Source organism: Triticum urartu, chromosome 3 (genome assembly GCF_003073215.2).
Source record: "Triticum urartu cultivar G1812 chromosome 3, Tu2.1, whole genome shotgun sequence".
In the NCBI taxonomy this organism is placed as follows: domain Eukaryota; kingdom Viridiplantae; phylum Streptophyta; class Magnoliopsida; order Poales; family Poaceae; genus Triticum; species Triticum urartu.
This window is the reverse complement of record NC_053024.1, coordinates 190,082,435-190,096,140: the sequence shown is the minus strand read 5'-3', so window position 1 is coordinate 190,096,140 and position 13,706 is coordinate 190,082,435. Positions and strand designations below refer to the sequence as shown.

Here is a 13,706-nt window from a genome sequence, read left to right as displayed (position 1 = left end):
ATGCAATCTCTCAGAAGGTGATCGATCCAGAAATCGTACCAAGGCTAAGGAGTGATGTGGCGCAATGTCTTGTCAGTTTCGAGCTGGTGTTCCCACCATCCTTCTTCAATATCATGACGCACGTCCTAGTTCATCTAGTCGACGAGATTGTCATCCTGGGGCCCGTATTTCTACACAATATGTTCCCCTTTGAGAGGTTCATGGGAGTCCTAAAGAAATATGTCCGTAACCGCGCTAGGCCAGAAGGAAGCATCACCATGGGCCATCAAATAGAGGATGTTATCGGGTTTTGTGTTGACTTCATTCCTGGCCTTAACAAGATAGGTCTCCCTAAATCGCGGTATGAGGGGACACTCACTGGAAAAGGCACTCTTGGAAGAGACTCAATAATATGCAGGGACGGATATTCTTGGTCTCAAGCACACTACACAGTTCTACAGAACTCTACCTTGGTGACCCCGTATGTCGATGAACACAAGAACAGTCTGCGCTCCAAACACCCGGAGCAGTGCGACGACTGGATTACATGTGAACACATCACGACTTTCAGCAGTTGGTTGGAAACACGTCTCAGAGGTGACAACACTGTTCGTGATGAGTTGTACTTGTTGTCCAGGGGACCATCTTTGACTGTATTGACTTACAAAGGATACGAGATAAATAGGAATACATTTTACACGATCGCCCAAGATCAAAAGAGCACCAACCAAAACAGCGGTGTCCGCTTTGATGCAGCAACCAAGAGCGGAAAGGACACATATTATGGTTACATAGTGGACATATGGGAACTTGACTACGGACCTGATTTTAAGGTCCCTTTGTTTAAGTGCAAATGGGTCAATCTGTTAGGCGGCGGGGTACAGGTAGACCCACAGTACGGAATGACAACAGTGGATCTGAAAAATCTTGGGTACACTGACGAACCGTTCGTCCTAGCCAATGATGTGGCACAGGTTATCTATGTGAAGGACATGTCTACCAAACCGAGAAAAAGAAAAGATAAGGAAGCGAATACATCATACGATGAGCCAAAGCGCCACATAGTTCTTTCAGGAAAAAGGGACATCCTGGGAGTGGACGGCAATACAGACATGTCTGAAGATTATGAAAAGTTTCATGAAATTCCTCCCTTCAATGTCAAGGCTGACCCAAGCATCCTGATAAACAATGAAGATTATCCATGGTTACGGCGCAATAAGCAAATGACACAACCAAAGAAAAAGTGAAGACTTTCTCCCGCAATAAGCAAATGCTATGTGGGTGAAATTATGATACCATCCCAACTTTCAACTTTTTCAGAGTTCATTTGAAATGCTTTCATGTCTTATGGTTCGAAACTTTGATACTTCAAAAGTGATTGTCCATTTTGTACACGAAGTGCATCAAGTTTTTGTCTTAACCCTCTCTACTTTTTGGAACATGCTATGTGGGTGAAATGATGATACCATGCCAACTTTCAACCTTTTCAGAGTTCATTTTGAAATGCTTTCCAATTTCAGAGTCATTTAGCTCAAAGAATGAATTAATAGCAAACAGAATGAACTACAAAACTTTTATGAAAATTAAAACAATCAATTAAAATATTATGTTATGATCAACTAAATAAAACTATAATATTCTTCAATAGCAAAAAGAATATAATTTGTGTGACCTAAAATCAAACTATAAGTATTTAATTGTAAGTATAAATAAAAAATAAATAGCAAAGAAGAAAAAAATTCTAATTTTATAGTAAATTTATTCATAAACTAGTGATTCACACAAATTTTTAAAAATTCAAATTTAAACTATTTAAAATTTAAAACTAATGGCACTAACAGAAAGTTTATAATTTTTGTGACCTAAAAGCAAAAAGAAATCACTAAAAAACTGTAAGTATTTAGTTGTAAGTAGAAATAAAAAATAAATAGAAAAAAAATTCTAATTTTATAGTAAAGTTATTCATAAACTAGTGATTCACACAAATTTTTAAAAATTCAAATTTAAACTATTTAAAATTTAAAACTAATGGCACTAACAGAAAGTTTATAATTTTTGTGACCTAAAAGCAAAAAGAAATCAGTAAAAAAACTGTAATTATTTAGTTTTAAGTAGAAACAAAAAAATAAAAAACCAAAAAAATGTAGAAATAGAAAAGAAAAAACCAAAAAAAATGCCACCTACTGGGCCTCCACGGCCTGAATACGACTAGAAACCCTACATGGGCCAGGATTCAGGCCCGCAGAGGCCCAATAGGCCAGATCAGTGCAAATTAGCCTATGTAGGCCTCGTGCATAAGCCAAGGATGGAGGCAGAATACAGAACCATTATAAACTTGGTGTGGTTCGCTGTACAAACTAGCGTGTGAGACTTAAACATTATGGGCAGCGACAGGCCAGTCACACAGGGCATTGTCCAGGTTGGATGGCACCACTGGACTAAAAGGGGCTATTGTAGTCCTGCGTACGTGAGCACAACACGTGACCTCCTCAATGTCACCCCCTTTTGGTGCTTTCCCTCGAAGTGGCTTGCCGAGAGAACCAAAGGGTAATCCCAGAAGGCCAATTTCAGCCAGCCCAAAGGGGGGCGAAAGGCAGGCGCTTTGGTCCCGGTTGCGTGGCACCAACCGGGACCAAAAAGGGGGGCATTGGTCACGGTTGGTGCCACGAACCGGGACCATTGCTCTGGCTATATATACAACCCTTGCGAAATTTTCGCCAACTGACTCCATTCCCCATCGCCGACGCCGCCAGGCTGCTCGTCCTCCTCGTCGCCGTCGCCGCCGCCGAGCCCTGCCCCTCATCGTCGCCTCCGCCACCGCCGAGCCCTGCCCCGACGCCGTCAGGCTGCTCCACTTCGCCGTCCTCGCCGCCGCCGTCGAGCCCTACCCCGACGCCTTCCCGGCCCGCTCCCACTGTGAGCCGCCGTGCCGTTCCCCTCCTCTCCTCCTCTCCCCCCGCCGCGCCCTGCCACCGCCGCAGCCGCGCCCCGACGCCGTTGCCCGCCGTGCTCTTGCCGCGCCCCGACGCCGCTGCCCGCCGTGCTCTGCCCGTACATGCTTCGCTTGCCGCGCCGCCGCTGGTTCGCCGCCGCCGCCTGGCCGCGCTCCGCTTGCCGCGCCGCCGCCCGCCTCTGTTAATTTTTTTGAGATATATGTATGCATGTGTGTAGTGTATATATATGTGTATGTATGTGTATGTGTGTGCAGTGTATATGTGTGCATGTATATGTGCAGATATGTATGTGTATGTATGTGTATGTATGCATGTGTGTAGTGTATATGTGTATGTATGTATATGTGTGTACCAGATAACTTCGACATGAGGGGGGTCGATATACCCCCTCCCCGATAACTTCGACATGGAGGGGAGGGGGGCGCCGAGGGTGCCGAGGGGGCGAGGGTCGGGAAGAAGAGGGTAGAGGGTCGAGGGTCGCCAAGTGTTCGAGGGGGCGAGGGGCGGTGAAGAAGAGGAGAAAAAAAGAAGAGGAAAAAGGAGAAGAAGAGGAGAGGAAGAATAAAGGAGGAGAAAGAAAGAAATGAAATAGAAAAAGAACAATCGTAGGCTCTTCCCTACCGTCTGCTCGGCGTGCGGCCAGTCGGCCCGTCTCGAATAGGAAAGAGTTTACTTTAGATAGAAAGGACAGGCTGATGAATCAGAGAGGCAAATGCAACGGGAGTTCAAAGTAGAAGGAAGAGAACAGAAGAAGAGGAATAATCAGACAAGAAGATGAGAGGAATAAAGAGATGAGCGAAGTATAGAAAAGTAGGAACCACTTTTAAGAAGAAAAATGTGAAGTGATAGTGCTAAGAAGCAGAAAGGGTAGAGATGAAAAGATGCCCCGCATTCCATACACTGGGGTCGGGGTCCGGTGGTGGCGGTGGTGTCGCTCTGGTGTACGACTATGGCGCCCCCATTGCCACGGGCAGAAAACCTCGATGTGATCTGAAGTGGTCGGAAGTCTGCCTGCGGCTTGGGGGCGAGGCTTGGGAAGAGAAAGAGCGGTGTGTCTCCGCGTAATTGAGGATTATGCCGAGGACTCCAAGGATCGCAATGAGAAGGGATCATGTAGTCGCCGATAATATTGAGGTGTCCTGAGTTAGAGTGGCAAGTAGGAAGTTTCCATGGCCTTGATCCTTCATGGCTCTGTCAGAAGTTAAACTGCCGGGAGGGGACGAAGGGCAGTGTGAAGAGCAGTGGTTGGGATTCCCCGAGGTAGTCTTCATCCAGTCTGATGGTACCGAATGGCAAGCACAGCCGTTATCCTATATACGCGTAACGATGCCAGCTGGACGGGCGGTGCCAAATGGAGACGCCTGAAGGATAGCCTTCGCGAGAGAACTAGCAACGGTGTAAGATGAGCGGTGGACCAAGCACAATGACGTGGCTCGAGAAGGGATAAGGGCTGTCACGAGCCAACCCCGACGTGTCGGCGAGGCGGTAACAGATGAGCGAAGAATTAGGGCGTATGGTCGAGTTGTAAGGCCCGAAGGCTGGCGTGTAGTAGACTAGCGCGGATCGCGGATGGTGCAGTCTTTATGTAGAGGCATCGTCGTGCCAACAACAGCGTGAAGAGAATCCATTCCTCATCAAACGCCGAACTAATAGGGCATGTGGATCGAGTGAGTACAAAGGTGTACTGAATGGAGTGTCGTGCCTGGAGAGATTTGAATAGCGCTGACCCATGGTCGCAAAGGCAGCCCAAATAGCGAGAGCGTGAAGGTGCTGCGCGTACTGGGCCCATAAAGGCGCGGGTTGACCCATCGTGGGAGATTAATCTGAATGGCAACAAGCGTCTAAGAAGTTCGTACTCATCTTAGCACAAATACGAGTCCGATATGAAGACAAGGGAACCGGAGACACGACGCAAAACCCCCGACGCCCGGCTGTCCTGAATTCGAATTTGAGAGGGAAGAGGGAACAAAAATGAGGAGAAGAAAAACTGGAGTGAGAAGAAAGGTCGGTGTAACACGTCTCAGCATGGTGCGCGAGGGCGCACCCCAAATGGTGATGGAGATAACCCGATGAATTTCACAGGTGAGCGAATTACATAAGTACGGCCTCTTGTGCTGTGGTATGCCATAGTCAGCATCGCCTGATAACGTATGATGGGTCGAGAGATTAGGCGGTTAGATATTGGACAGGAGAGCAGAGATGGACTCAAGCCAGGTGGAAGTGCATCGAGGATGCGTGAGTGCGAACTAAGTGGAGAACTCAAAATAGCAGTCACGTGGAGTACATAGTTCCGCCAAAGGAAGTGGGTAGCGGTACAAACGGAGAGGACAAGGGCCGTGACCGAGGGGCACGAAAGAATGAGGACGTCCGGGAGTAACGGCGGTCGGAAAGAGAGCCGGCCGAAGCATCGTGGAGTTGAGCAGTGCAGAAAGCTAGGAATGTAATCGCGAGGGAGTCGGCTTTATGAGCCCGCCGACTACGGCACTGAAACGGATCTGAAGATGACGAGGAGAAAACTCGATGAAAGAATGGAAATCATAACGCTAATCTCGCCCGCCGATCAACAAAGGACCCTCGACAACAAAGCCGCGCTGACTGGAAGACATAACCAAGCACAAGGATGCTAGTCAAGAACCAAAAACCAGCGGGCCGAGCAGAAAACAACCGAGGCGCAAGCGGGAAGGCAAAGAAGCCCTTACTGGACATACTTCGTGATCGATAAACCAGAACCGATCGCTCGCTAAGAGGGTCAAACAAGAAAACAACAAAGATGCACGAAGAAATAAACTAATATTGAAAAAAAGGCAAAAAACCCCCATATTGCATCTAACAAATCAAAAAAAAAACCCAAATCAGAAAGCAAAACCATTCCACCCCCCTCAGCACCCTCGACCCTTGCCCGTAACCCAAAAAACAAGCCAACACCAAAAACAGCGCAAACCGTAATCTCAATTCCTGAAAACCGATGTCTATTAAACAAATTACCCCCTACTTCAATCGCATCACCCCAATCAGTCGAGAAGGACATCTCCTACAGCACCGCACTCCACGAACAGCTCACGCCTCTCCAGTTCCAAATGCCACACCATAACCCAGCAATAAATAATGGAAACCAAAGCCGCAAGCATAGCTGCGACATTCATGCTAAAGCAACTGGAGCATATACTCTGGATCGCACTCCCCAACAGGCCTCACCCCTCGCGACACCAACAGCCACCGACCCACAGTCATCGCTGGCAACCCCACTGCAGCGCATAACACCAACAATGATATACACCGAACAACCCCAACTAGCCCCATCAAAACTAGTGAATGTAAGGCAGGCTGACCTCAGCACCATCAGCCTATAAACGACGATGGTTAACACACAGACAAACCCGACCCCCCCCCTCCACCCGCCCCCCCCCCCCACACCTCCGCCCCCTCGACCCCCCCCCACCGCCCAGCCCCTCCCCAACGAACCCCAGGCCCTCTGCCGCACCCCCCCAAAAAAAAAACAACACTACTGCTCCCAACATAAAACAGACCCTCATCACCAATACAAAAACCCAATTCCAAAAAAAAACAAAACAATAGAATAACCACACACGAATGAAACGCACTCCCGACAAATTGCACCGACGCACCCATAGAACCAACCCAAACGACACCATCGATCAAACCTACTCAAAACGATAAACTCCCCAACCACCGAACGCAGCTCAAAATACCCCTAGCGCGACTCTCAACACCACAAACAAAATCCCCCTAAAAAATCCTAACACCCACCTCACCAACCTTCATAAAATACCCAAACCTCAATCCCATCCGCCAACAGCCAATTCACATCTCCATAAAAAACCCATAACCAATAAACATAACTGAACATGAACCGGCGTATAACCAAACACCAACAGCATAAAAATAACACAATCCACAACCATCGACCACACAACCAGAATCGGGAAAGAGATTAGGGACAACACCTGGCAACAACGCCAAAACTCACACCCTCCAACAATCAACATACAACAACCAAAGAAACTATGCCACGCGACCACAATGAACTCCAAACCAAACGCAACAAACCAACTTATAACGCCCCTATACACGGAATCAGAACCCCACCGCGGACCACCATAGCGCAAAAATAAAAACATACGACAGAGCTACATCACTAATATAACTATGAACCTGAGGGATAATGAGATTCTCCAACCGATCGCTCGCAGCCACCAAAGTGGAACATCAACCCATCGAGTAGATCACTCGCAACCACCCGGGCGCCATACATACTCGCGACAGCAAAATGCAAGGGAACGTGGCCTTCGCTCCCCGTCAGCTAATGAATTGCTCGCGGTCCACCAGACAGAATCCGCCCCAATAAATTAAGCCCCTCCGAGAATCAACCCACTTCCCCCGTCCTACGCAACTCCTCAGCAACAATTGCGTCTCAAAGGTTATACCAAACGCATCTCGCAAACCAAGCAATCAACTGATAAATACCTAAAACGCGCAATCACCCCATCCCTCCCGCCTCCATCTCGCTAAAGAATACACAAGAAATCCACACTACGTGTCTATACCTTTACCCGACAGCGCCCCACAGTACCTCACAGCCTTAGATCCATCCGTTGACTACGGTCGGCGTTAACCGCAACGTAAAGCCACATTCGCCCGTATACCGCCGTTTACGCCGATTGGTCACACGAAACTCAACGAGGAGCCGAGCAGGCCAACCCCACATGACATCATCTTGGAGAACCCTAGTCGCGCACGCGAATCATCATTATACACTGGCATTGGATAGTCGGTGCTATAGACCCTTGAGTCGGCCTTCGCGGGGGCACTGGGTGTAGAGGGATTGAATTAAATTAAGAAGGGACATGAGAGTTACTGTAGGTTTCAGTGCCTGACTCTGGTTTGCTTGTGGCGTGCAGGATCGGTCGCTAATATGGGAATAGCACTACCAAAAAATACAAGGGCAGCGGTATTTGTGGTAATCAGTGGTAGGCGAGGGCTGGCGGAGTTACTACTGGGATAGTCTGGCAAGAAACCAGCGCAGCGGACTAGCTGGTGGTAGAGATTCACGCATAAGGGAAATTTAAAGAATCATGGTGGATGATGGGGTAGAAAGTGAGAGTCCGATCGTCGGTTTGTTCATTGAGGGTGTTTATAGGTTGGATGCGAAAAGGAATTGCCGTGTCGTGTTGAACAATGTGTGTTATTTGGAGTAGGTGCTTTGGGTGTAACGTGAGGTATCAAATACCTGCCCGTGTGTGATATGCTAACCAACTGAGTAGAGATTAACGTAAAAAAGTTAAAGACATAACTGGTTGAATATTAAGACGAGAATTTAGGGATTGTATCCGTTAATTTCCAGGGTAAAAAGTGGAGGTAGTGTTGGCATCGTTTGTAACGTGATATCAATACCTGCCCGTTTGTGACATGTATGTTGAGGAAAGTTTGCAAGAAATGTTAGTAAATTTTGTTAAAGTGGGTTGAGAGTAAAAAAAATCACCGTGAGGATATAATAATGGAAGGTGAGACAAAAATAAACCAGACGAAAAAAAAACGACGAAAAAAATCTATGAAGGTTAACCTACAAAACAAAACCGGACGAAAGTGGTGGAACGAAAATTGACCGGAGGAGACTACCAACTGCTCCATTAGGAGTAGAGATTAATCTACGAAAAAACCGGACAAAGGTGGTGGGACGAAAATTGACCGAAGGAGACTACCAACTGCTCCATTAGAAGTAGAGATACGTCCCCGGCAAGTTTATAATATGCGGCCGAGAGAGATGAGGAGCCCATCAAATATATAGGGTGGTAATTATATTAGTACCGATCTCCAACAGCAGCCGAGATCGATGGTGCCAACCCTAGCCACGCTGCGCCGGCAGCGCCGTCGCTGCCGGTGAGGTGCGGCCTGTTCGAGACGATAGATTCCGTGACGTATCTCTTCACGGTGCCCGAGTACTCCAGGTGGGCGCGGACGCCGGCCCGCACGGCGCTCAACTTCGACCCCTTCTTCGTCCGCGGGGCACTCCACCACCTCAAGGTCTACCCCGGGGGCATCGACAAGAAATCAGCGGACTTCGTGGGTGTCTTCCTCGTCGCCCGGCACGGGATTTTTGACCACATCTACACCAGGGAGGGCCGCTGCAGGCTCAGGATCTCCATCGAGATCCTAGACGAGAGCGGCGAGCGCACCGTTTTCGACAACTACACGGCGCGATCGGGGCAGACGCTCTGGGGCCATGGAAAGGGCTACGTCCGGTTCGTGAAGAGGAGCGAGCTGGAGTGCTCGTCGTGCATTCGTCGTCACGATGATAACTTCACCATCCGGTGCACAGTGTTTGTCGACGTGGAGGTGGAGGTGAGAAACATGCCGGTGAAAGTGTTCGCGGCAGAACAAATGGTTCAGGCCTCGAAGCCAGCAGCCGGGACGATCAGTGCGTCCTACACGATGACGATTAGCTTCTTGAATGTCAAGGCAGCGCTCCGTACTGGGGAGTGCGTGCACTCTGCGCAGTTCAGCTTTGGCGGCGGCAGCTGGTACCTCAAGGTGTACCCCAACGGCTACTGCGAAGCTAGCAGGGACTGGGTGTCCGTTTCCTCGGTCGCGGGAGGTCCAGTGACACAGAGACGATGGCCGAATTCCGCTTCGAGATCATCGGCGTCGTGGGGGCCGGCGAAGGGGAGTGGTTGAGGCACATGTTCGACCACGACAACCCTGTGCACGGGTCCCGGTGCTTGGTTAAGAGCAGCGACCTCACACAAGCTGAACATATGGCCACCGACAACGACCGCCTCGTCATCCGCTGCCACCTCCGACTGATCAAGACGACCACCACAGGTTGCCACCTACCACAGAGCCGCCGACCGCCATCGCCGTTCCACCTTCCGATGGGTTGAAACACCATCTCAAGGTGCCCACCAGACTGCCGAAATCGTGGGTGAAAGGGTGGATGAAGAGACGAGGGATGCAGCTCCACTGTTGAGCCTCAGGTACTAGCTAAGAATAACTACGGAGATGATCCTAAAAAAATGCGGAGATGGGTTTGAACTTTTGATCGGTGAAGCAAGTGGATCCTTACCTAGTAGAGTATTAGTTCTTTGGCAGAAGCTAGCAAACATGTTCGTATGTTGCAACGGGAGAAAAAAATCGATGCATTTTGTCCAATAAGTATGGTAAGTCCCCACATTTTCACTGCCTCTATTTCAACACCGCAGGGGAGCACTAATATAGTGTAAAAACTTAATATGCAATATTACTAAGGCTTAAGTTCGTAATTCGACTTGCATGCCACTAGCTGAAAAAGAGTATACCCTGATGACGGGTATCCGCAATGGGGCAAGGAGTCGCAACTGAATAATGTATGGACAGACATTGGGACAACATGCATGCAACCATCCTATTCCAACATATAGTTACTGGACCATACACATATACAGTTACTAGTAATAAACTAATAATTACTTGACTAAACATAAAGTACGCATGTGCGTGGGGCTGCGCAAGTGAATTCAAGCAATTAGATCGGCAAGGAGAAGCAAGATGGCGAGGCTAAACCACACGGCCTCCGCAGAGGTGACGGTAGATATAGACACTGGGGAAGTGTTAGGCCGGGTCCACCTGTCTTAGCCAATGGCCCCACACCATGCCGAGCTTTTGTTTTTTGGGGGGGGCTGGCCCGGGGGGGGGGGTGGGGCAAGTGGTTGCACATGGGCTGTTGGCCGGGGCAGGCGACACTAGGTAGTTAGGTATGACATCAATCGTGACCTTCATGCCACACACGCAATGGCGAGGGAAGTTACATATGAAATAGCGGGTGCTGTGATATTGAGGGGTATGACATGATTTCAGAGCTGAGGGTGGCTTCTTATGGTTGGCGAACATGTTTCCGGACTAATGTTGTATAATACTAAAAGAATTTTTATTAATCATCCTCCAAAATGAATATGCAAAACATGAAGCCTGAATACATACAACATACGATATAATTACTTGACTATACATGTACACCACATATGCTTGATAGTAACAGTGACTTCTATGTTTTTTAGAGGACGCACTCAAGCCATCAGACCGGCAACGGCAAGCAAGACGGCGAGGCCAAACCCTGTGGCCTCCATAGAGGTGGCGGCAGAGACAGGCGCCGGCGGGGGAGCGTTGCTTGCACTGGGGCTGCTGGCCGGGGCCGGGGAGGAAGAGGACGAGCTTGGCACGACATCGATCTTGACCTTCATTCCCCCCGCGCAGTGGCCCGGGAAGCCACAGAGGAAGTAGCGGGTGCCGGTGGCAGTGAGGGAGACGACATCATTCCCGGAGTTGAGGGTGGCGATGGGGCTGGCGGTGCTGCAGGAGTCGTAATCGGCCTTGCTGACCTCAAGGACATCGTGTGCCTGAGGAGAGTATTTGAAGATGATTTGATCGCTGGGGTGAAAGTTCCTGGATGACGCCCAGGTGCCGTACACTACACCACGACACTGCATTCCCTACAGACGTGTGTTGGGAAAAGTCAGTTTTGCCGACCGGCTGTTTGTTTGTAAAACTTCTATCAAAGCGTCGTTGGTTGGTATTACTCACATATAAGCCTCCACACAGTTCTAACAATATCTAACCTGGATCGCTCGGTCGGGAATGCCTGTAATTGTTTTGCCATTATTAGTTCGGGTACTATGTCGTTATCCGTTGGGATTTTATATATGTCTCGTTCGCAGGTAATCACACCACACCAAGAACTTTAACAAAGTCGGTCGGCAAATGTTCCCGACCCTGGCCACTCAAAATATCAGTGCGCGCGCGCCTGCCAAACTGAGCGCGAACCCATCCAAAATTTTCATGCGCGCCACCACAGCCCACCTCCTAAAACATCATCCGCTCAAGAAAAAAAAACACAACACTGCTATCTCTCTGTCCTCTCTCCCTTATCTCTTTCTCTTCCGATCTTAGCGCGGCGGCGACGCTCGCATCCGGCGACGGTTCCACCTCTCCGCCCATCTCTTCCTCCCACCACTCCGTCCATCTCTTCCTCCCATCACTCCATCACCATCCCCACATCGCTGCTGATTTCCCATGTTGAGGTGGTCCTGCGGCGCCGATGCCCTCACCCAGCTGCCAGTGGCGGCGCTTTTTGTTCGTGCCCAAGCGCTCGGTGAGGTCACCTCTCACCCTCGCTCCATGGTGCCACTGCCCCAAGCCCCCAACCCATACGCAGCTTCCTCTTCCCCACTCCCATGGTTGCAGATCTGAGCGGGACAAGGTCCCTTCGGCCCTGGTGGTTCGGAACGAGGCGTGCGGCCTCTGCTCCCTTAGCTTCTGGAGACTAGGGGCGCGGTGGCTGGTGCCCCATCTCTCTTAGCCATCCACAGCGGCCAACAACATCAGTAAGATCTGTGTGTGTGTGTGTGTGTGTGTGTGTGTGGTGTGTGATGTGTGCGGAGATTTAACCTTCAATAGCCCCAATGGCTAGTGCCCACACCTCTCTGCATATTGATCTCTTTCAAAACAAATCTATGCTGCTTTGATACATGGAATAAAAATGATTTTGAAGCACTAAAGTTCAAACCCTAGCCATCGATTACTATCATGTGATTGTTAGCAGACTGAATTGGATAATGATTTTTTGCAGGGTCAAACAAACTTTCATAGGTTTGGTGGATATTTAGGCAATTACTCAACTACTAACAAAAGGCCACTGGATGATTTTTATACCTGCATCACATCAAGTGGATTTGGATAGGTGAGTATTTTTTTCACATCTTGAGTTTTGCTATACTATTTGCTGGTTTCTTGCATTATTTTTGCTTATTCTCACTTCCGATGTGTAATTGAGATTATGTCAGGTTGCTTGTTTTTTCTTATCTGGCCATTTTTTCATGAATGATATGCCAAATCTTATTCTTTGAGCATGCAACTGATGGAACCTTGATCAGGGGCGAAGTCAGGATTTAGACATGAGGGGGGCGAGGAAGATAATAATCGTTTGAGAGACACAACACAAGAATATAGTCCCTAAAGTAGAACTGATATGATTGTACACTGGTAGAAAAAGGGCCTATAGTCCCGGTTCGTAAGGGCCTTTAGTCCCGGTTCAGGAACCGGGACTAAAGTGTCGGTACTAATACCTCCCCCCTTTAGTCCCGGTTCAATCCAGAACCGGGACTAAAGGCCCTCCACGTGGGCAGTGCGCAGAGCCCAGTCAGGAGACCCTTTGGTCCCGGTTGGTGGCACCAACCGGGACCAATAGGCATCCACGCGTCAGCACTTCTGTGGCTGGGGTTTTTGTTTTTTTTGAAAGGGGGGGGGGGTTGGGGGTTTGGGGGTTAATTTAGGTGTTTCATATATTGTGTTAGCTAGTTATAATTAATAGAGAGAAGTGTCCTCTGTTATGTCCGTGCTTGGTCGACGCTACGTACTATACATACGTATATAGAGAGGACTAGACACGCTAGCTAGCTAGTAAGCAAACGAAGGAAACAGAAGATCGTCATGAACATATATGCATATATACAGAGAGAAGTGATATCGACCACCTCTCCTTCTCCGAGAGATTGGTCGAACAACAAGTTCTCGTATATCTATCTGACACTACCGGCTACATATATTACAACCAAGGGGGGGAGAGAACATTGAAAAAGTTTTTTGGAGTAAAATTTTAAAGCCCCACCTTTATTTACTTTTCTATGTTTCCTTCCCTATATTGTCCGAGAGATTGGTCGAACAACAAGTTCTCGTATATCTATCTGACACTACCGGCTACATATATACAATAATTATCTCTTA

The 13,706-nt window shown here is 48.7% G+C and overlaps 1 protein-coding gene across 1 annotated transcript; it reads right to left on the bottom strand.

Moving 5' to 3' along the window:
- Window positions 1-10,832: 10,832 nt before the first annotated feature.
- Window positions 10,833-11,413, bottom strand: LOC125546771 (mavicyanin-like). The gene has a single exon (XM_048710907.1). The coding sequence runs from the start codon at window positions 11,411-11,413 to the stop codon at window positions 10,994-10,996; it is 420 nt and encodes a 139-aa protein (XP_048566864.1). The 3' UTR covers window positions 10,833-10,993.
- Window positions 11,414-13,706: the final 2,293 nt, after the last annotated feature.